At 44.8% G+C, this 23,985-nt stretch overlaps 1 protein-coding gene across 4 annotated transcripts; it reads right to left on the reverse strand.

The window, feature by feature from the left end:
- Nucleotides 1–418: 418 nt before the first annotated feature.
- Nucleotides 419–23,670, reverse strand: mst1rb (macrophage stimulating 1 receptor b). 4 transcript variants are annotated; one of them, XM_017450758.3, is made up of 22 exons: nucleotides 23,341–23,670; nucleotides 23,102–23,179; nucleotides 18,581–19,880; nucleotides 13,301–13,477; nucleotides 12,753–12,875; nucleotides 11,815–11,985; nucleotides 11,289–11,449; nucleotides 10,916–11,054; nucleotides 9,938–10,074; nucleotides 9,684–9,863; nucleotides 9,447–9,546; nucleotides 9,011–9,229; nucleotides 8,210–8,356; nucleotides 7,911–8,064; nucleotides 7,656–7,754; nucleotides 7,295–7,513; nucleotides 7,071–7,157; nucleotides 6,310–6,491; nucleotides 6,089–6,198; nucleotides 5,514–5,679; nucleotides 5,137–5,273; nucleotides 419–3,345 (listed from the first exon to the last, which is right to left on the reverse strand). In XM_017450758.3, the coding sequence occupies exons 3-22, from the start codon at nucleotides 19,799–19,801 to the stop codon at nucleotides 3,108–3,110; spliced, it is 4,167 nt and encodes a 1,388-aa protein (XP_017306247.1). In that variant the 5' UTR covers nucleotides 19,802–19,880; nucleotides 23,102–23,179; nucleotides 23,341–23,670; the 3' UTR covers nucleotides 419–3,107. The 4 variants fall into 4 exon arrangements, with proteins under 4 accessions (XP_017306247.1, XP_017306246.1, XP_017306250.1 ...); XM_017450757.3 differs by lacking the exon at nucleotides 23,102–23,179; XM_017450761.3 differs by lacking the exons at nucleotides 23,102–23,179; nucleotides 23,341–23,670 and adding an exon at nucleotides 20,895–23,084.
- Nucleotides 23,671–23,985: the final 315 nt, after the last annotated feature.

A 23,985-nucleotide genomic window follows, 5' to 3' on the forward strand; every position in this document is an offset into this window, starting at 1 on the left:
AGTCTTTTTATTTTTAAATTGTCTCTTGCTTTTATGTGACATCGTGATATTTATGTGACAAAAAAAAACACGCTATTTCTTTCTTCAGTCCGTATTTTTTATCCCTTATTTTTTCCAGGATTAAATGCGAGTGCTTGTGAGACGGTAATGGATAACCCCGTCTCGGAATAACCTCGGGCGCTTCTGGTCCAGGAACGCGGGTGATCTGCACGGTCCGAACGTGCAAACGTAGCCGTGTAAATACTGACGTTCGGACTCCCGAGTCGCCGAGCGAATACGAACCTGTGTGATCGTTGTAACGTGACAGGACACGTTTAGAAAAACAATGCAATGACATCGCTCATCAATTTAAAAACAAAAAGGACAAGAAAAAGAAAAAAAAAGAAAAAAAAAAGAATGCCATGAAGTGAAACAAAGCTGTCTTTCTTTACATCTTTTTATTTAATGAAATGTCATTAACCGTGGTACAATCGCTACACAGTTCCAGGAACTTCAAATTAAAGCCAGTGAAAATAAATCACCGTGACGCTATCTCGTGTGCTTCTAATGAGAAACGCACGGCTACGCGACGTCGTCGGGTCGGTCACGGAACGACGGTCGGATACGGCGTGTGCCTCGAGAATCTAAGACAATTACGTGCCATCGGTTTTATTTACAAACATACAAGTACGTACAGACGTACGAGACGAAACGGACATCGGCTACAGCTCACGTCGTCATGGCGATCGCGAACACTCAAAACGCTGTCTTCCGGGCTAACGTTTATCCGTCGCGTCCGCGGTGTATGTGTGAGGAACAGAGACGGAAACAAATGACTTGAAACAATTCAAACGGACGTTTAAGGGAAATTTTTTGGAATTGGATTCATTTAAACGAGGATGAAAAAGCTCCAGCGTCACGTCCAGAGTTAATGGGCCTGGCTAAAAAGCGCTAGCTGACGTAACATAAATATACGTCTTGAGCTGGTTTGCTAGTTAACGTGAATTCATACACAATTAAGGGGACATGAACATGTAGCGCAACCTGGTGTTTCGTCCTTGCGTCGCACGTTAAGACAAAAAAGAAAGACGTTATTCGTCGCTGACTAGCGCCATGATTTTCTCTCGCCGTGTGAAAACGCGAGGCGACTGTGTGTACGTGAGACGAGCAATACGACAGCTTCGCAATAGATAAGATAAAGATAAGATGCGTGTAGCGCGGCAGGCGGTGCCTGTTGAACCCGATCCTGCAGATGTGTCTATGAACGTGTCCGTACGGCTGTAAAAGTCGTCCTTTCGGAGATGGTTACGGTCGTATTAGCATAGCTCGACCCAAACACGTTGTTTATAAATAAGAGAAATTCTTGTCTGCACTAAACACACGTACGTCACAGAGATTAGCATTTCGAAACCTAGCGGGTGCCGGTTAATGCTAAATTAAACAAGACTACCCGCTAACCGGTTCAGTGTTAGACACGTTAGCATATCGGAGATAAATATTCCTTTGAGTGGTCTAGATGCAAATTGGGACCACTGCCTTCTAAGGTACGTTGGACAAATATAAAAGTCAACAAAACTCAAATGTGCGTGTTTACAAAATCGCCATCTCGGCTAATGTCGCTAACATCACTGTATCTGAGGAACGTGATACTGCCGTCTTATATAATCGCTTCCTTTCTATCTCTCTCGCTCTCCCTCTCCCTCTCACACACACACACACAAACTCACACACAGAAATCATAGCACATCCTGTGGAAGCCTGATGCATACACCCGTAAATTTAATTATTTATTTCTCTACTATTACGACAGAATATGAATTTCACTGCTATAATTTTTTATAATTATCACGTCTCCTACCACAAAAGAAAAAAAACCTTTCAAATGGTTTTCGATCTCATGTTCAATTTTTCGTTTAAGAGTTTTGGGATTCTCCCCTATTTTCTCCCTAATTTACTCTTGGCCAATTCCCACCCACCAGCCAGCTCTCCCCTATCGTGCGACGGCTCCAACACGTGCTTCCTCCGAGACACGTGAAGCCGGCCGACTGCTGTCCGCCGTCTTCCCCATACATGTACGTGTACTGATTGACAGGTGGGAGAGAGAGAGAGAGAGAGAGAGAGAGTAAGCCCCTCCCACACAGACACCACGATTCAGCCTCTTGCTCAGGCACGCCGGCGAGTACTTTCTGTCGCGTCACTCAGGAGCTGATCGTTCACACAAACACATTTTCGTTAGACTCGCATCAGACGAACGGTGTAGAAAACGGGATCTTAAACAATCCAGTGTGCGATTTTTTGTTCTGCCTCCTAGTTTTACTAGAATAGTGAAACTTGTTCTTTGAACGTTTTGGGAACCGCGGCTGAATGAGGTGGGCTGTGCTGCCGGACCGTGAACGCAAAACGCTCAGGATCTGTAAAGAGACAGTTTCTGTTTAGCTCAAGTGGACTAAACCTGACAAGGTTTCCACTTGTGCAGGGGCAAAGAAAATACATGGACAGCATGGTTGTGTAGAACTGGATTCAAATAAAAACACAAACAGCCGTGTAATAAAATTCTTGTGCGTGGTCATAATGTTCGGCGGCACGATTTCGTTCGCTACAAATAAGTATGTGGCGTTTTAAAGGTCGTGATCTGTATCCTGAAAAGGGAAATCGTTAAACAAGTCTACATTACCATGACGACAGAACATACAGTACATTAGCATCATGTTACAGGTCTGGAAATGATTGACATGGAATACAGTCCTCTTCCTCATTTGCTGCGAATATCGGTAACCGCGACCTCCGTTTTTTTTTCCATGTTTTTATTTTCAAGCTATCCTTGGACAAACCAAACCCTGTTAGTCTGTAAGTCTCTCACCTGTTCGCCCTGGAATAACTGCCGCATGTTCTGATTCGGCTCCAATCTTGGTGGATTCGTTGCGATTTCTGAATAAAACCAAGGGCTGAATTTGTGCAGCGTGCACTTAGTTTTCCTCCGTTCACCTTTCCCTGCATGCTACAGAAAGCGTGCTCCTTCCACGTTCAAGTTTACTTCCCAGCGCGGCTGCTACGTAATAAAGAAATAATCACTGACTCTGCATCGACGTCTTAGCACCTTCTCTATGAGTGACGGCACGCGCGGCCGGTCAGGTGGCGGTTGAGCCCGCCGTGTCTTCGTCCGAGGACTCGCACTCGCACTCGTCGGCGGAGTCGGTGAGGGCGGGGTAAGGGCGCGGCTGGTCCAGGTTCACGTAGGTCACCTTCAGGCTGATGTAGTGCTCCCCTTCCAGGCCCGAGAGGATTTCCGTCACCTCAGAGACTAGCGTGGAGAAGCTGGGTCTCAGCTCCGGGTCCGGATCCCAACACTGCAGCGTGATAGCAAACCTGCGACACAACGGAGTCAGTGTAAGGAAATGACCCCTCAAACACAGGTGGAAAAATAAAAACCCCCACAGAGGTAGACATGTATGAATTCTCTTTCTGACGGTTCCTCAACCTCATCTACATCACTCCATTTCTTTAATGGATTCTTAATCCTAGTTATTATTTGTGTTTTTACTCTCTCACGCTCTCAGTAACTGCTTTAACCCGATCAGAGTCACTTTAGATCACTCTAAAGTGACTCTGAACACTCGGGCATGACACGGGAACACACCCTGTATGGGACGCCGGTCCATCGCAGACCACCAAATACACACACACACACACACACACACGTTCACGTCACACCTTTATCATGGTTTTTAGGAAGGTGGAGGAAACCGGAGAACCCGAAAGAAACCCACAAGGAGAAGATGTGGATCTCCACACAGACAGTAACCTGAGCTTGGAGGTGAGACTTTTATTTTGTTTTGTTTTAAGTGTAATTTCATATCTGGCTGTATTTGTATCTGTTTAGGACGCATCATCTGTACGATCAAATTGATCACACGTTCATTTAGTTCTCTGCGTTAATAAAAATCCGCCTGAATAAAAAAAAAAAAAGTAAACGTAATGCCGAAAACAGCGGAAGGGAAACAGCTACCATGACATCCGATTAATTAATCGAGGCTCACTTAAAGACCGGAGTCCCAATCTGTTGGCATCACCCTCTGCTTTGGTGATCAGATCGGCGCTTGACAGGCAGATTTAAGAGTAAAGATGGGAGGAAAGATAAACTCTGATCGATTCTACTTAATGTCCACGAGTCAAACTGAGACGATCCGAGAGTGGTGTTTTTAAATGAATCCCGTCTTTCCGGCCCGACGCCGTCTGTCATAACCGCTGGCGTGAAATGAATCAGTAACGACGGATTTCTCAACCCTGAAGTGATGGAAACTTTTGAAATCAACAACAAGCTGCTCATCAACTACAGACAAAGAAAACATTTACCAGAGTGACAGAGATGCACAGAGTCGGAAGCGTATAATACTCCACACCTTTAAGCCACACTGCACAGTGTCATCGTTCACTCCACTGACGTTTGATGGATATGTATAAAACCTGAATGCAAATCGTACAGTCCTGAACCGATGATGGAAGCAGCAGCACATTTCTCTGTCGCCTTCCGTGCTTTCACGTGTTTGCTTAATTAATACTTTTAACTTCACAGCTATCATTCCCTTCGTTATACGTAGCATGCCATAATCATTGACAACTAAACGTTTAATTACCCACCAAACCATGAGACACCAAAAATGTCCTGTTTTCTGTCACGGTTAAAAAAACAAAAAATAAAAAAAATAAAAGCAAAGGGAAAAAACATGGGAATGTCAGAAATCGATATGTCTAAACTCTACAAAATACTACAACGCTAACTTTGGCGAATATTACTGTTACTGGATTTTAATTTTGCCTTTTTTTTTTTTTTTAAACCAATAGCTACTGAATGCTTAAATGTATTTTCTCCGTACTAAGTTGTACAACGTTACGCACCTTCTCTAGAATATACTACAAACAGAATTCTACTGAATTTATCAAAATTATTTCTAAAGCGACGAACTGTCTCCATGACCCGTAGACGCATTTATCCGCAAGGTTTAGGTCAAAAATGAATATTAACCATCATGTCGCTGGCACGTAAAGCCACATGAAGGCAGCAGCCCGTGTCAATCAATCATCAAGCTGCTTTTGTTTAACTTAAAGCAGGTGAAGGGTCAGAGTGCAAAAACGACAACAACAAAAAAAAAACCTCACAGTGGATCGGGACAATACTGTGGCTGAGGGAGTCTCCGCCCCCTTAAGAGGTAATGTGTGATGTCATACGGGTCGACCTCTGGGTAAGGGCTCGCTCCTCGTGTCAATAACTCCCACATCAGAACCCCAAAGGACCACTAGAAGGAAAGAGAGAGAGAGAGAGAGAAATAGAAAGAAAGATCAATGCGGTGACTGAAAGAGACAGGAATTGAGTAAGTACTTAAGAGAAAGACAGAAAGAAAAAAAAAAACCTAATCTCCATAATGATTGGAGGCGTTGGAGGAGGAATAAAAAATGACAGGCTGTGCTGTTAAAGAAAATGAATCCACGATGAGGAAGTGTGATACGGCTCAACGTGGAGCAGAAGTACATCTCACCACGTCGGATTTGGATGTGAATTTTTGCGTCTGCAGGCTCTCGATGGCCATCCATTTGACAGGCAGCTTAGCTTTCCTGTGGTCCTGGATGCTGTAGTACTCCTTATCGAACACGTCGCGAGCCATGCCGAAGTCTGCCACCTTCACCGTGTACGACTCGTCCAGCCTGAAGGAGCAACAACGTCATAACGAATAATAATAATAATAATAACGAATGGCTTTTCAACTTTGGATACATGGTTCAAAATGTATGACTATAAAGGTGCTTCCGAATTAGGCCAAAATTTGACCCGACGGTGGCGCTACAGCGTTGGCAGCACTTGGCCCTAATTTGGTCAGAATGCTCCTTAGACCCTCCCTAATTAGTGTGCCAAATTTTCACAACTTTTTATCAGATGGTTCTATGGGTTGTCATAGACATCCTAGCCAGAAGAAGAAGAATAGAATGAAAAGGTAGAATAACAATAGGGTGTCTATGCAACTTCGGTGCTTGGCCCCCTAATAATAATAATAAGAAGAAGAAGAAGAAGAAGAAGATGAAGAAGAAGAAGAAGAATTGTGTGTTTCAGCCTCACATGCAGTTGCGGGCAGCTAAGTCTCTGTGCACAAACTTCTTCTGCGCCAAATACTCCATCCCCTTAGCAACCTGAAGTCCGAAGCCAATCAGGTCCTTGACTGTGGGACTCTGGTGTAAAGAAGATGATTAGCAGTAAGAATAATAATAATAATAATAATAATGACAGCCCGTGCCTCAGAGCTGATTAAGAGCCTCTGTGGCCCACAGGTGGGCACTCACCCTGTTCTCACAGCGTATGAAGTGACGCAGGTCTCCGTGCTTCATGTAGGGCAGCACCACTAGGGGGAGCCCTTCGTGAGGCAGCAGGATGCCCAGCAGAGAGAGCACATTACTGTGGTGGAAAGCCTTCATCAGAATCCCCTCCTTCAAAAACTGTTCGACCTCCTCCACGTCCGTTATTCCTGAACAGAGAGAGAGACACGAAGAGACGGTTAGTGCAGATACGTCTCTCGCTAGACTGATTCTGATCTTATCCTGTCTACATATGTCAGTTTAGGAACACGTGTCTACTTAAAACAATCCATTTAAAGGTGTTATACGTTAGTGCTAAAGCCTGCACAATGGCAGGTTTTTAAAAGTTTTTAAAAGCTTTTATTTGTCACACTATGCAATCCCGATTCAATTCATTTCTACAATTTCTATAACAGATAACGTGTGCTCTCCGATGAAGAACGGTAGGTCTGCGACTAGCATGATCCGCGCTCGTGCAGAAAACCTACTCGCCTAAACACGAATGTTCTTCGAAGTGTTCTTGACATATTAAGGAGATGGTTTTTTTTCTGCCGCCGGTGACATCCGATCTCAACTCACAACCAAAGAATTCTTTCGCGACGTGCGATGTTCCTCCGTGACAGCACGACCAGGCCGACAATCGATATAAATGTCCGATGTCCGTGCAACGGCACCGAAACCTAATTTGAACATGTTGTGGCAGTGTCACGTGTGCGAGCTGGGATTACGATCTTGTCACAGGTACTTACTGTTACTTAGTGACTTCACGGCACAGTGGATTTCCCTGTTGTTGTGGTCGGTGGTTAGGTAACCGTGGTAAACTGTGCCGAAGTGACCTGCAAACAGAACACTTCTATCACTTCTATCACTAACTTTCGCTTCACATAATCGTGACCAAATTAGAGAGCACTTAAAATAATAATAATAATAATATTTTGCTCTCAAATGCTGTTCAAAGTGCAGCTGTATCGACCTTTCCCGATGATCTGATGGTACTGTACGTTAAGCATGGACGCCGAGATGAGGACATCCTTCACCTCTTCCAGGAGCTCAGGACGGAAGCTGAAGATGGAGATTTTCTCGGAAGGCAGGAGCGGGTTGAGGCTGGGGTCCAGCGCGTTGGCGTAGGCCAGGCCTGGAAACGCCACGGCAGACACAGTGGACACAGAGGTCGGACTGAAGGCATGTTCTCCTGGAACGTAGTATATATAACGAACAAATATAGTGGATTCCCAATGAATAATAACTTGGCTGTTATTTGTTAGATTTTTACCTACGGATGCTCTAAAGCCATTAAATAATCTGATGTCACATGATCTCAGTGCTGGTCTCACCTCGTCTGTAGTCTCCGAGAGGCAGGAGCTCGACACTGCCGTTGCCCGAGAGACTGTGATTACGGGAGTAGTGGGACAGCCGACTCTCAGCCAGAGAATCTGCACGTTAGACAAGTGGATTTCATTTAATCTTCAACGTATAGAGGGTTTTAATTATTTCAGTTCTTTTAGCAGGCAGGGAAATGTACTATTTTGCTATAAGGTCTGCGTCGAGTGGAAAAAAAAAAACAAAAAAACATCACAGTTCTCCCTCACCTGTCTTCTTCTTTCTCAGGTGTTTCATAGTGACGTAAGCCAGCACCGCACCGGCCACCAGAGCTCCCAGAATGCCGAGCACGATGCCCACGACGTAGTGGTTGCTGACCAGAATGACCGTGCCCACGTCATGAACCTGACCGTTGACTGTAATCTTAACACAGGAAAAATAATAATAATTTAAAAATGACCAAAACTATCAGACTACCTTAAAAAGTCTGTACGTTCGATCGTCACGCTCAATCGACAGCCGGAGGAGGTTGTGATCTCCAGTGTAACCATCTCAGAGATTACCTCACCTTCACGGGTAAGCCCTCGTTAGGATTGGTGAGGTTCTTGGGGATGCGGCAGGTGATCTCGTTATCCAGAACCTTCGCTCCGCAGTCGACTCCTCCGACGGTCATGGTAATCTTCATGCAGGAGTTCACCAGGTTCAGCTTCTGGTGCTGTCGCGCACACAGAGTACATCAGAAAAGAGATAACAATTCGACTAGTTTAAAAACACACTCGGGAATTCTACATATAGATACCGTACGTTTCAAACAATATACTGTACATTTTTTTTTGTTCCCAACCATCAGGTCGCTGGTTAAGCGAAAACAAACAAAATGGCGGTGGAAAACAAACAGGTAGAGATAGCGCGAGAGTACTTTATTGATCCCTAAGGGGGAATCTAATAGAAATTTGTAAATAATTTTTTATTAACGTGCAAATATGAGGAGATTTCTGACATGTTGGGACGACATATTCCCACTATTTCAAAGAAGTAAAATTGTTTACTTTTGACTCTGCAGGGTGACGTTTAATGCGTACTACAGACAGTTTAATGCATATTGCACTTTTCCAGGATTACGCTCATTTCCTGGACATTTCCACGAGCGCATTTCCCACTTTCCAGGTCTTTTCCATGACTGGAAAAGTAGCCTATAAACGCCCAGGCTTTCCACATACATTAACAGCTTAGATGTTTTTTGCGCTTACTGATACTATCTCACACGAGTCAATGGTCAAAGGGAGGGTAAACCGTGATGGTGAGCCACACACACACACACACACACACACACACACACACACACACACTCATGCTTTACCCCACTCACATGTAAGGAAACTTCATCAAAGCCAGGGTAGAGTGTGAGAACGTGTCCCTCTGTCTCAAAGGGAATGGGCCTGCCATAGGGGTGATAGGAGAAGTCTTGCTTCCACAGACCCACAGCTCCATCCATGTCAAAGGAGAGCTCTCCTTCTTCCGTCTCATCTCTGGGGAAGACCGGGGTCACACACTCCATATGGGTGGGCTTGGCTCTTCCCCGGCACTCCTGAGCAAAAAAAAAAGCATTAGGTAGAGAGGTAAAGCTTATGTCCTGAAGGGCAAGTAAACCTGTAGTTGGTCCTGAACAACAGCCTATTTATTGGGTACATGATATAAGGTTAGGACGAAGGTTATAACTCTCAACGCATAAAGCCTAACCCTAGATAATTAGCAAAAACCCTAACCCCCCCCCAAAAAAAACGAACTGTAAGGTCGGGTCTTACGGTGGAAACTGGTTTCAGGTGGCTCTCTTTGGGTTTGAAGTGGATGACGGTCCTGTAGACGGAGTCCAGATTTTTCCCTTCGATAGTGATCCGCGAGCCGCTACAGATGGAAGACAGACCGAGAAATGAAAATGAGCGGAAATGAAGCGCCTTAATAATTAAAAAGGGAATCAAATCGAAAAAAAAACAGATTTGAGAAAGGCGAAACACGAAAGTGAGAACACGAAAGCGGCGTACTTGTCGAAGCTGCAGTCGGGCTGGACGGAGAGGATCTCGGGCGTCTCCTTGTAGCGGAACACTCTGGTGGTGGCGATGTGAAACTTATCGATATAGACCTGCAGCACCACGTCCTTCACCTCGCTGACGCGCTGAGAAAGACACACGATGGACGACAGGCTCTCCTGGACTATAAACTCGCTGCAGGACACAACACAGTGTTCACTCGTTCGCTCGTGAACGTTAACTTCACGCACGAACGCACACACACATACCCTTTGATAGGACAAACTTTGCCGTCCAGAGTGACCTTCCTGGTCTTCCCTGAGAGTAAGAAAGGTCCGGTGATGTTGATCAAGGTGCCTCCGTTCATCGGACCGTAATCCGGCTGCACCTCGTCGATGTTGGGAAGCTGAGAGGCACAGACACAGGACACAGCGCGGTTACGTGCAGGGCTATCAAATCCACTTCGAACTAAATCCGGTCAAACTTTACTATTCAAACGCGTATTTTATGCCACGAGAGCGTTCAAGAGCGCAGAACCGGCTGTGCTGTCTGAGTGGGAGGGACATTTCTGCCTCCCCTGTCAATCACAGTGTGAGCTCATGTATGCGGAAGAGGGCAGATAGCACTTTCCTCTGAGTGCATTACACTGCCCCACTGTCAAATAGCAAGAGCAACAGTGTGCTGGATTCTCCTGTCTTGGAGGAAACACTCCTGATTGGCTAGTGGTGGGAATTGGCAAATGGAGGAAAAAAATCATTTACAGCAGACAAAGTATAATTAATACACCTCACAGGGAGGAAAAACATCATGAGGAGACAAGATTATAATTGTATGATCATCTTGCGCAGGGTAGTGTTTTCTTCTGATATTATACACAGCCCAGGATGCATCATCAACCATATTCATGCTCCAACACAGTTAGATCCAGTAGGGTCACGCTTAGACGTATCCTAACCATTTTAATGGCATTGTAGGATCTACGTAGTGTAATATCTGCCCAATTTACCCAGCCACCATACAACAGTGACTCCAATAATTATACTACGTGACAAAATAAACATTCGATGGACGATATACGTAAATAAAGTGAAACGACTGCGCTTATTCAGACCCCTTTGCTTACATTACGCAACCATTTGTCAAAAAAAAAAAAAAAAAAAGTGTAGGAAATGTTTCTGAAATGTTTTGAAAGACCGAAACCGATTTCCTTCTTTCTTTTTTTTTTATACGTAGATCAAATAAATTACCACAAATGTGAATCCAGGCATTTCGTCGATTCCGTTGATGAAGTAAGGGTCTTCCTTGCGGTCCTCGCGAACGCTCACGGTGACGTTAGTCGGCTTGAACGGAGGCTCCGTTAGTCCAGGACGGATCTTACACGTCAGCCTACGGACATACACAGACTGGATTAAAGTACACACTGAAATCCTAAATATAACTGAGTTACTATGAACTCCACACTGTATACTAATACATTATCTAAGGGGTAAAACAGTTGCAAGAATATCGTAGCCATACCGTATATATATACTGCAACGGAACTATTTTTACTGTCATTTTTAGATTGGACGAATAAACAAATAAACACATGCGTGTGTGCGTGCTGGCGGTGGTGCTCACACTGTGCTGTTGCTTTTTTGAGGTTGCACCAAGCAGCTGGTTTCTCCGAGCTTCACTAGGTGAGTCTTGGTGGTGATGTCAGGTTTGTGGGGCGACTGGAACTCGAAACCACACAGCGACACCTCTGTCTGACCATTAGGGGGCGCCATCTTTGGGAAGAACTGCGCGGGAAACGCAGAGCGCGCATGGTTCGGTGACGATTAGGTTGCACGGAGATTATAAAGTAGACAGGTAATCGGATGATTGTTATTCGTAGCTGGTGAGGATTAAACGCTGCAACGTGTGTAATCTCATTACTCATTTATGTCTGATTAGTTTCCGTAACATTAATGCTTATTAAACGTTATTCCACCAACACAGACAGCTAAGTCACAGCTGGAAAAAAGATAAGATAAGATAAGTCACTTAGCAATAAAAGTAAGGAAATAGGCAGTGACTCTGTTTGCTGCAGAAACTGGAGGTGCTGGTGTATTGTAAACAGTAGTCACACCCAGCAGTGTGTGTGTGTGTAGACTCTGTAGCTCACGTCGGTGATAACAGGTGGGCAGGACTCTTTGACCCAGTGCTCTGAACACTCAGACTGCCAGGTGCAGCGTCCCGAACACCAGCCACAAGCCATAAACCTCGGCGCGCTCAGACACTCAGCACAGGTGAGGAAGTGGAGACACCCTGGACCTCTCTGAGGCACCTGGATCATCTGCATGGAAATGTGTCAAAGCTCATTTATACGCAGCATAAAAATAATCCATTTGAAATAACTGTGTGAATTGACCCGTATCTGTATTCCGAAGGATAACGTCTGCGTTTCACGTTAGTTTCACCATCTGGAGCTTCCTCGCTCCTGGACGTTGGGCAAACATGAAACGTTGCACAACTGTACCTCGGTCATAAACTCACGGGCCGTTTAAGAACGAAAAATCTCCGATACACGGTTATGAGTAAATGGTTAAATCTTAAACTGTATCAATCTTATTAAAAGATTTATATTTTTTTTTAAATCAGTGACGTCTATGCTGCCTTAAACAACAACACGAGTCTTAAGGATAAAGTTATACATTAACCCGAGACAGGTGTGTCACGCTTAGAGAATTTTCCCTCTGATTATCGAACGATAAAGCTCTAAACAAGCGCGCTACCTCAGGCTGTGTTTCATCGACTCAAACACAAAGAACCTTTCAAATCCAACCAGCCAACCGAACACTCCGTATTTCTCTTCGTATCTATTCGTGGTACATCATGTCAGCTGTCGTCTCGGGTGTTTTCCAGCGCTGAATCATGCATAAGATATTAACCCTGATTTCCGCAATAATTAGTCACGTCAGCATTCATAAAAGTAAGTATATACAGTGCGAGCGAGATAATAACATACGGAGAGTTTGAGCAGTTAGCCGTTGCTTATAAACACGAGACTCAGGAGTACTTATGGTGTAAGGACTATGTTAATAGCTGTATCCGAGCTCGTACCTTGTTCCCCACTACAAAGAGGAGCTGGTCTGGAGGAAGCACGGCGGCGGTGGACGACACCCTCTGGTTCGGCGCTAGGGAATAGTTGGCAAAGATGGTGGGACTGGATCTCCGCAAGACGTACTACGGCACCAGCAGAATGGACATCGCACATGAAACACAACACACACGACGCACCAGTCAAAACTTCTACTGACTACGTTTTCTCACAACTGGATATATTTCATGCGAAGTAATAATATGAGCTTTGTTTTAATCCAATTGGTAATTTAGCGTATATAATTTCCTTTTACGGTCAAGAATGTCAAACTTGATGCTTCTCTTAATAAACATTAACAAACAAATTCTGTGGTCGTGAACACAAGGAATAAAGTTTTTATGTGTATTTTCATCCTGATGATTAGGAAGAGTTCTAAAACAGTACTGCCTAGCCTAGGGGGCTTTTGTTGTTTTGTTTTTCATTTCAGAAACGCCCATTTCTTTTTTTTCCTGCTGTATTCCCTTTTTCTTTGTTAGAACGGCGTGTGGTTGCGTCACGTGTGCTGTACCTGCAGCAGCCTGCCGTCGGCCGTGCCGATGTGAGCGAGGGTTTGGTTGTCGATGGTGGTGACGAGCAGAGAGGTGAGCAACGTGTCTCTCATCTGCCTGTTGAACAGATCCACTCTGTAACACGGCTGGGCCACCAGAGTGGGCTGATCTCTGCAGCTCACATTATTCTCCATGCTCTGCTCTCACACACACACACACACACACACACACACACACACACACACACACACTGGTCAATCAGACATTTTATTTTAAATATATATACACCTCCTATTTTGCATATAGAAGACTGAGTAAAGTATGAGTGCAGCATGTTCCAGTTGCACCTTTTCTGCTCGCTGATAAATCGACTTTTCTATCTAATAAGACTCAAATTCCTGCAGGTGAAAAGGATAGAAAGAAAGAAAGAAAAAAAGAGAAGAACCCTCTGTAGTTACACACAGGTCAGCTCTGTGGAAAATCACAGCAATTTCCTCCAGCATCTCGTTTTGAAATCATATCTGGCAAGGATCTACGACTATAATCGCGGCCAAGGAAAACATGCCCACGCGAGTCATCGGCAAGTCCGGTTCATTTGACACGAAGGCTTCAGAGCTGAACCTGTGACGCACGTGATGGTCTGAGTGCTCGCTGAAACGCTTCCGAGCACTTGCAGAGGATGAGAAACAGAAAGGAAGACGTAATGGGGGATTTTCTGTAAATCAGAGGTTCCTGACTCTGAACAACCCACGCAACCGACCAGGAAAGCTCTCGCAGCCCACACCCGTCTGGAGCTGAAGTTTGGAGGGGGAAAAAGCAATTATATAAACACTACCGGTCAAAAGTTTATAGACACTCGACTGAAATGTTTCTCATGATCTTAAAAAATATATACGAAAAATATATTCGTTTAAACGGACGACTCGGAGCGGAATATTCCGGAAAGCAGGCGATAAGAGTCCAGCGTAGGTGGGGACTCCTTTAATACTGTTTAAAAATCATCTCAGGGAAATTTCTCAAGAAATCGATTGAGAAAACGCCAAGAATACATTTCTGGAAATTCCAGGCGGAAAGCGTGTCTAATTGAAGGTGCTAAAATACTAAATTATTTAGATTTATTTCGGATTTTTTTATTTATTTATCACAACATAATTCCCATAGTTCCATTTGTGTTACTCCAGAGTTCTGATGACTTTATTATTATTCTAAAATGTGGTAAATAAATAAATAAATAAATAAATAAATAAATAATGAGTGTGTCTAAACTTTTGACGGGCAGTGTGTATATACGCTTTTCAGACTTTTTCTGACTGGACAGACCACTTCTGTTTCCAGGACCAGCTCTTTGCACGCTAAGGGATGGTTTTACATCTATATTAGGATGACTCAGATGAGGCAATGCTCTCTTGTCACTTCCTGCTCTGTACTGAAGAGACTTAGGATCAAAAGCTTTCGTCATTAAAAGGATTTCATCCTGACCGAGTTAACTGGCTCTTTTCTATACAAAATTACCCTGGACTAGATAATTAATGTTAAAAATTCTCCAACTGACACGATTATTGAACTCAAACAGTGATGGCTGGTGGTGAAATTTCACAGGAGTCTAAGAATCGAATAACTATCGATAGCTCGATGAGGAAACTATTCGTGTTGCACAATGCGTTTTATCACAAGGTCTTGTCAATGGAGTAATAGGAAATGGGGGAAAAAATACCACACACACATACACACGCACACACATTTAAAGACATATGATTCCTAGCTTCTTCGGTGCTTTAAGTCCTTTACGCTCGACCGGGATCATTCCGTCCAAATTTCCTCCAAATACCAAACAACAGAAAAGTCTGTAACCCGCTCCTTCAGACCGAGAAACATTAAACAGTTCTGCTTTGTGTACTTTTGTGTATTTTGTACTTTGTTTAGACAACGAGTGTTTAGTCTATCTACTGTTCTACTTTCTCCTCCAAATGGATTTGGGGCTAAAGAAAAAAGAAAAAAAAAGGACGACAGAGTGAATAATTCGCCTCGTTTGCGACTGTGTTTCACGCGTGCCTTCTCAGTCACTGCTGACGTTACCGTGTTAAGTGAGGGTGTAAATAATATCAGCCCAAATGGAGATCAATGGGAGGGGGGGTGTTAGGGGGGTGTCACTGCTGAGTGATCACCTGACCCGGCGATCATCGATAGGAAAGAGACGGGCCGCAGCCTCGCCTAATTTTTCTTACAACCGTGTGCGGCGCCGTTGCGCTCGGTTCCACGTAAGTCCAGCATGATGACGGTGAGCGTGCTTGAACGCCACCTCGTATCTCGGATCTTTTTATGAGTCCCCGTGCCGTTTTGTGAGCTGTGGCACTAAGAACCCTCTGATGCTTGTGATGCGAGTAAAACTTCTCGACACACTTCCTCCTGTACATCAAAGAGATTTCCTTCACTTTTCACCGAGCTCAAAACACATGCTTCGGGTATCAAACGACGCTGCGCCGTTTGTCTGATCTAATATACGTCGAGCGTCGAATCAAACCCTAGCCCTACTCCTCGGTTTTACTAGCGACGCACTCTCTGTAATCCTGTAAAACCGACAAACGTCGAGTGTCCGTACAGCGTGTAAACACATCTGCCTACGGCCAAGTGAAGCCGCATTACGACTCGTTACCCGATCGGCACGTTGGCCAGCTGTTGCAGGAGCGGCGCGCACTTCGGTTCAGCAGCAGATGTGAAAGACAGAAGTGCTGCTCGTCGTGCTGATTGAACACGCACTTTTAAATCAAAATCAGTGAGTTGGACTTTTCAAGTTAACGTACATGCTGATCCATGGTGTTAGAGACCCACGTTTAAACGTGTCGGGTGCTGGCCTTTTGTGTGATCGAGTATAGAGACCTACAAATACGATGAAGATGGAAGACTTGGAGCATGTTATGAAATCGCGATCGCAGTGACGTCTGTTGGCAAACGAGACATTGAAGCCGTACTCATGCTCGACGCACGTGAATCCGAGAGGGTTTTGGCTGAAAGCGGGTCGTGATGATATCGTGTGACATGTCTCGGCCCGAATCCACGGGAAATCTGCCGTCATTCTGAAAAATTGCACACGCCTCCGAATATCGCGGCTTTCCCTAGACTGTGCGTTCAATTCTGCTATCGCTAGCTCAGATAAACCGTCATCGCATCACGTCGACATTTACACTCTATACAGACTTTAAAGGAGCAAGCTGTCGAGTCAGTTCGAACAGAATGACGATTTCTACCAAGAAAGAAGCTAAACAATTAACATCATGTGCTCCAAGTCTTAGCTGGTTGCTTGCTTAGCCTTCGGTTGTCATCTATCATTCCTTCGTTATTAAATGATCTCCACCACTTTCCATAGCCCTGCTTCCCATTTCTTGTAGTTTTCACTTTTTTGTTTTGTCTTCCAGACAGGTGGAGACAATTCAACATAAAGTCCCACTTTGACATTTTCATGGACTTACTGTTGGCCTCTCTGTCTGTTGGCCTCTCTGACTTGTTCATTAGGGATCTAAACCGGTAATCGGATGCCTCGCATGGCTGCGTTGTGACAACGTCTATTGTGGAAAAACACTGCACCAATAAAAATTTCATTCAGTGAGCTTAATCTGTCCCCGTGCTTTATGCTCTTGCCTTAAGCACACACCGGCCGGCCAGAGAAGGAATTTACTGTCTGCTCCTGACTCACTTCTCCCTCCCACCTCGGTCATGGATTTCAATCTTCACATGCCAAACAACACAAACTCAAATCTCAAAGCAGATGGAATGCTTCAGCCCGCACATGTCAAAGCAAAATCGTAGCAACCGTCCCTTCGTGCTCTCCTTCACACGAGGTAACGGCAGTGTATAAAACTTCCTTTCCGGAAAACTCATGCTATCCATCTACGAGTCTGTCATTACTCATGACTCCCACTGCATTCCACTGGGAAGCACGGAGAGAGAGGGAGCGAGAGAGAAGGAGAGAGAGAGAGGGAGAGAGAGAGAGAGAAGGAGAGAGAGAGAAGGAGAGAGAGAGAGCGAGAGAGAAGGAGAGAGAGAGAGGGAGAGAGAGAGAGAAGGAGAGAGAGAGCGAGAGAAGGAGAGACAGAGAAAGAGAAAGAGAGAAGGAGAGAAAGAGAGAGAGGAGAGAGAGAACGAGAGAGAGAGGAGAGAGAAGGAGAGAAAGTGAGAGAGAAGGAGAGAGATACAAGGAGAGAGGAAAGAGAGAGAACGAGAGATGAGAGAGATACAAGGAGAGAAAGTGAGAGTGAGAAGGAGAGAGGAGAGAGATACAAGGAGAGAGAGAGAAGGAGAGGAGAGAGAGGAGAGAGAAAGAAGGAGAAAGTGAGAGATAGAAGGAGAGATACAAGGAGAGAGAGAGAAGGAAAGGAGAGAGAAGGAGAGAGGAGAGAGAGAGAAGGAGAGAGAGAGAGCGAGAGAGAAGGAGAGAGAAAGAGGGAGAGAGAGAGAAGGAGAGAGAGAGAGAGAGGGAGTGAGAGAGAAGGAGAGAGAGAGAGGGAGAGAGAGAGAAGGAGAGAGAGAGCGAGAGAAGGAGAGACAGAGAAAGAGAAAGAGAGAAGGAGAGAAAGAGAGAGAGGAGAGAGAGAACGAGAGAGAGAGGAGAGAGAAGGAGAGAAAGTGAGAGAGAAGGAGAGAGGAGAGAGATACAAGGAGAGAGGAAAGAGAGAGAACGAGAGATGAGAGAGATACAAGGAGAGAAAGTGAGAGTGAGAAGGAGAGAGGAGAGAGATACAAGGAGAGAGAGAGAAGGAGAGGAGAGAGAGGAGAGAGAAAGAAGGAGAAAGTGAGAGATAGAAGGAGAGATACAAGGAGAGAGAGAGAAGGAAAGGAGAGAGAAGGAGAGAGGAGAGAGAGAGAAGGAGAGAGATACAAGAAGAGAGGAGAGAGAGAAAAGGAGAGAGAGAGAGAGAGAAAGAGAGAAAAGGAGAGAGAGGAGAGAGAGAGAGAGAAAAGGAGAGAGGAGAGAGATTTTTCAATGGCAGTAAAGTTCTCTTGTCTGTTTTTGTCATATGTTGTTTTTTATATATATACTGAAAGAGCTCATTATTACCTTCTCATGAACTTAAAAACAAAACTTTAAGGACATTTTGTGCTTTGAAGAATTTGAAGAATTTACACAACAGTCACGAGGATGCTGCAATCAGTGTATTTTATGACTTTCTGACAGGGAAAAAGAGACTGCAAGGCAAAACACATCCATATTCAGCCACTGTATTAAATTCCTAACGCTTCCCTCGGGGTTTTCTCGTGAGCCTGTTTAAACCACGTGTCCTGACTGTCGGATACGTTGCACTGACCTCGTGTGGGCAGCTTTCGCAGGTCTGGAAGTGGCACAGACCACGGGAGAGCTGCTCAGGTCCGGATTTGCAGCAGACCTCCACTCCTTGATCGATGAACTTGTTCACCCAGTCCATGGGGAACGCGCAAAGGGCCGAGTCACGCTCGACGACACCCAAATCGTCCGTGACGGCAAAAACTCCGTACAGAATGTCGTCGTTTTCCTCTGCGCCAAGCTCGTCAGCTAGCTCACGCCCGGCCCTGCCAAAGTGCGCCGCCTGCACCACGTTGTACACGATGTCCTTGAAGGCCTCGCTGGCGCCGGAACCGGCCACGTTCCTGCGTCTGCGCTTGGGTTCGAAGCGGCACTCGAGCACGACCTCTCGGTAGCGGCGCATTTCCCATTCGTTGCGCGGCAGACGTCCGAGTCGCGTCTGATACGGAGACGTGCCCTGCGGCTCCGCCTTCTCCCTCTGCACCGACAGGAAGTAGACAAAGTCATTAGTGTAGAAGCTGTAAACGTACTCAATGGGGTACACCCGCCTCAGCTCGGGCAGCACCGTCAGGCCCTGCACGTCGGTGTGGAAACCATTCTCGGTGGCTAAAGGACGCCGCACCGAGACGGACTTCCGGCCGTACCGCTGCGTCACACTGTCGTTAACCGTTGCAGCCACGTAAAAATACACCGTCTGTCCCTCCTCCACCATGCTGACCTTGGTGCCCAACGGGCTGGCGATGCAGTCCGGGCAGAAAGCGGCGGAATTGGCTTCTTTGCGGAAAAGGCACTTGGAGGGCGCCGGCGCCCGTCCGTTTTCGTTGAGCTGGTGGAAGTAACACACTCCATACTGAGAGCTGCCACACGAGTACAGGTACATGAGGAAGGTGTCGAGCAGCAGCACCTCGCTGTCCGTATCCTCCTCGAACGGGTCGCTCTCGATGTCGCACAGCCGACACAGCCGGCACTCCTTGCTGCCCACGGGTCCGGTGCGCAGCTCCCAGAGCTTACCCAGAGTGCTGTTCACTGCCTCGATGAGGTTCCGTGACCCCACGTAGACCTCGTGGTAAACAGGGTTCACGGCGATGTTCTGGATGGGGTTGGAGGTCTGAAAAGAGCGCATGGGGTAGTTCACGGAGAAGTTGACGGACTCGATGGACACGGAGGGGCAGGTGTCCGACGCCACCCACGTCGCAAGGGCCTGAATCCAGATACATGGCACCAGAACAGTGGTCCAGTGGACCATGTCGAACCAGGGAATGCAGATATCCTCTGGTTACCTCCAGCTTTCGAAAGGAGACATGCTGAGGATGGGCATGGGATCTCTGAATAAAACAAAAACGGCATAAATTGACGTTAGGGGTTACATCTTATACCATCACTCTGATCATATATATGTGTGTGTGTGTTTTCTTCAGGATGATTGTAATTAAATAATCTGTATCTATAAACAAGAGATGAATCAGATCCATGATGTGCTCTCTTCTGACACTCGTACACAATAAAAAATAATTGCGAAACCGTACACAGAGATGACTCAGTTTTACATTTTTGATCAGTCACGGTTGACTGAGCGACACGAAACAGGCCTTTCTGGAAGCACAGCGGCATGAAGCGGAGCGACGGAAGAGGAACGTTTGCTTTGAGTCAGATGCGGAAGAAACGATTTTACACAACCTCCTATGGAAATCAAAAGTAAATTTGGCTATTCTGATTTTTTTTTTCTTCAGGATGCACAGAAGCATGAAGTATTCTGTGGCCTGTCCTCCATAAGATGCAGGCCGAAGCTGTCGCTCATTAACAGAGGTGATCGCGGTGTGACCGTCGGGCCCCTCTACTTTACATTCCTGTCACAAACGCTACGTGCTTCCCGGGAGAAAACGCGAGCACGGCCTGATGCTCAAGCAATGCCCGTCTGTTAAAGTAACGAGTGAACTAATGACTGTTTAAAGACGTGCTGGAGAATTTCCACCGCTGCATTAAATACACAAACGGACTAAATACACAATTAGCTGCATGTACCTCGTATTAACATTGGTGCATTTTAACATTCGGAGATTTCTCAAGCTCAAACAGTTTCATAAGCATAAAACTTAGCCTACAAAAATAGCCTATACGTTCTACTCTATCCGTGTCTCTCCTGTATTCTCGATTCTATAATGTACACAAGTGTTAACTGCTGGTGAAACATGAGTTCACATATTAATGACACTTTCTGACCAGTGTTATGCTCCAGGTGAATCAATCCGAGCGTTTTAATTGCATTTCCGATGATTGATTACAGTCTGTCCTGTTTGCTTTTCCGAGTGAACATACTTATAAACTTATAAAGCACTTACAGAGCACAGGACACTCAGGAACGCCGCAGTTCCTCTTCAGGCCAAAGGCGTTAAACATTGCACATAAACTGCTCTGCGCTGCTCTCGACCGCGTCTTTGGACGTATTTGGACATTTCGTAAGCTTTACTGTAGCCACTACACAGGGCAAATAGTAACCTAAATAAATGATAACCTGTTAATGAGTGCCTTTTTATTCTCCGCAGGCTGAGTGGCTTTACACACACATTCCCTGATAAGGAGGGAGAAACAGGCGCAGTTTGCTCTTACACTCATTAAGAGATCTCTTACGTTCCTCTGAAGTACACCCGAAATTTAGTATCCGAGCCGCGTCCGTGTGTTGATCCCTGAGCTGGGCAATGACAGGAACAGTAGCGCTGCACTTTGCATTCGTATCGCGGAAATATCATCACGGAAAAAGCTGGAATGTTTTATCACTTTCTTTAGCAAAGAGAATTATGCGGAGGCGATTTAAGGAGTTCAGTCCGATTTCACTCTTTTTCTTTCCTGTCACAGATATTTATTGTTTTACTCCAACCAGGATCCATGTACAAATCTGAATGAGATAGATAGATAGATAGATAGATAGATAGATAGATAGATAGATAGAAAGATAGAGACAGACAGTCAAACAGACAGATTGATTGACAAACAGATTGATAGACAGATAGACAGACAGATACATAGACAGACAGACAGACTGATAGATTGATAGACAGATACATAGACAGACAGATACACAGACATACAGACAAACAGATAGACAGACAGATACATAGACAGACAGATAAATAGACAGACAGACAGATAGACAGAGGGATACATAGACAGACAGACAGATAGACAGACAGACAGATACATAGACAAACAGATAGACAGAGACATAGACAAACAGATATATAAACAGACAGACAGCTGAGCACCCAAAATGAATCCCATTTGAATTAACTGAATAATTGGAACTTAATTGGCATGTAATTAATTCATTATTATTATTATTATTATTATTATTATTATTATTATTATTATTATTAACTCCAATCCTCTTTTTATCCATCACCCAACATCAACGGGTGAATATCATGGCATCTGTACAGCGCAGCTCATTATATACAGTTTAAACCCATTAATACAGAGTAGTTACCGCTCACAGCAGTGTACTTCAGAGTCAGATAACCCCTTAAAGCTGTAATAAAGTCCATAAAACAATCCACATCCTTATCATTCCTAATAAATATTTAACCTCCCCAAAATACTACTGAGCCAATCAGCACGCGCCTTGGTGCGTTTAATCACCTTTTATTGGCTCCCAGCTGCTGATCAGGATTAACCAATCAGGATCGGCCATTTTTCTGTTATTAAAAAAAATAAATAAAATAAACTGCTGTGTTAATGAGTAGTACATGCGAACTTGTATTTAGGTGACTGAGGACATCCTGTGCTCCAGATCCAATTTACTTGGCGCAGATCTGATGAAAAATGTTAGCACGTTAGCTGCTAAAAGAATGCTTGCTTGTCTCGTATAACGATGTGATTTAAAGTGATTTGTTAATTTAGACGACCGGTTACTTAGTTTGCTCACGAAAAAAATGATAGTTGTGGATTCGTTTTTTTTTTTTTTAATAGATTTTTTTTTTTTTTTAGCTGTTCTGTTTGCAAGGAGCGATCTACATAGTACTACGCATAGCTCATTTTTATTTGTTTATCCAGATGGATATACAAACTTATCTCCTTCCCAGATGTGGCAGAAGGACAGAAGATCACCACCAGTCAGGTGAGAAGAAGCAGAAAGCAACGACAAACCCTGCTTCTGAATGATTTCACTGCAGAATTTCATTTCACTACTCCTCGAATAAACCTTTCAGAACCCGGACCTTAATCAACAACCACAACATCGACAAATTACCCAGATACACCCCGAAAATGTCAAAGCATTAACCCTCTCGCGCGCAAAATATTCCAGCCAGGCCCCAGCGCTTAGAAAACACTAGACAATTTGAGCAAATCCCTTTACAGTAAATTAAAAAAAAAACTAAAACAGATGAAATGATCCGCAGTACACACACACAGTACTTACATTAATGTCTGTTACATAAGGTGATTTTTAAATGAAGAAATAAGTAAATAAATAAATAAATACTCCCCAAAGTCACCAGAATTGAATGCTACTCCTCTGAAGTTTTTGAGGGGTCTGTGCCCCAGTACTGACCAAAGTCTAGAAACTTCCCTGAGCAACAGGAACACTTCGAACAGGTCATAAACACACAGCTCACTGAAACACTTAGACCTGTAATGAAGGTGGGTTTGGAAATTAGTTTGGTGAGAAGATGTGGAACTTCTTGTTAAACTCTTCCTTTTGGGCTTTAAGACAAGTACAATGTTGTAATGCTCGTTTTAACACTCTTGAGGCGAGTCTGTTCATTGAAAAGTTCCAGCTCTGACTCTTACCTGTGTGAGGTAAACTGGCCTGAACAGGAGAGAACTTTCCTTAACTTCACTACATTAAAAAAAAAAAAACAAATAAATAAAAGAAACTAAATAAAAACAGACACACACACAAAAAAAACCGACAAACGAACGGTGAACTTTTCCTCCGCGTTTAAAAGTAAATATAAAAAAGTCGTTAGCTAAAAGGCTAACTTTCCTCAGAGAACTCGGAGCTCATAACGGTTCCGCTCGGAACGCAGGCGGCACGAGAGCGCGACAGGAGCGAGCGCGCGCTGCACCCCACCACATCTCTCTGCACGCGTGAGGACCTGGGGGGGCGGGGGCAGGGAGAGACTGAAGGCGTCGCGTGAGCTCGAGTGCAACTGCAGGCTCACGGCGCCGCCTCGCGCCCGGTCACGTGCTTTTTTCTTCTCTCCTCCTCTGGTTTGCTTGTTTGACAAAAACAACAAATCAATCAATAATGAAAAAGTCAAATACAATTATTTAATGATTGTGCTGACGTCACTGTGAGCTCGCGACGCCGCCTCGCGGCCGGTCACGTGCTTCTTCTTTCCCCCCCAATTTTAGATTTTGCTTTAATTTCTGAAACAATTTAGTGAGATCCACACAAACACAGAAGAAAGCAGGAAATACTTTTTCACAGCA

Source organism: Ictalurus punctatus, chromosome 21 (genome assembly GCF_001660625.3).
Source record: "Ictalurus punctatus breed USDA103 chromosome 21, Coco_2.0, whole genome shotgun sequence".
Lineage (NCBI taxonomy): Eukaryota > Metazoa > Chordata > Actinopteri > Siluriformes > Ictaluridae > Ictalurus > Ictalurus punctatus.

Excerpts from the sequence above, each read along its gene's own strand:
- mst1rb (XM_017450757.3), bottom strand. The coding sequence starts at position 19,801 with ATGGTCCACTGGACCACTGTTCTGGTGCCATGTATCTGGATTCAGGCC. Across the intron at positions 10,075-10,915 it reads TGCCTGGATTCACATTTGTG|CTTCCCAACATCGACGAGGT; the intron begins GTAATTTATTTG and ends TGTGCCTCTCAG. Across the intron at positions 8,357-9,010 it reads TTGATGAAGTTTCCTTACAT|CACCAGAAGCTGAACCTGGT; the intron begins GTGAGTGGGGTA and ends TGTGCGCGACAG.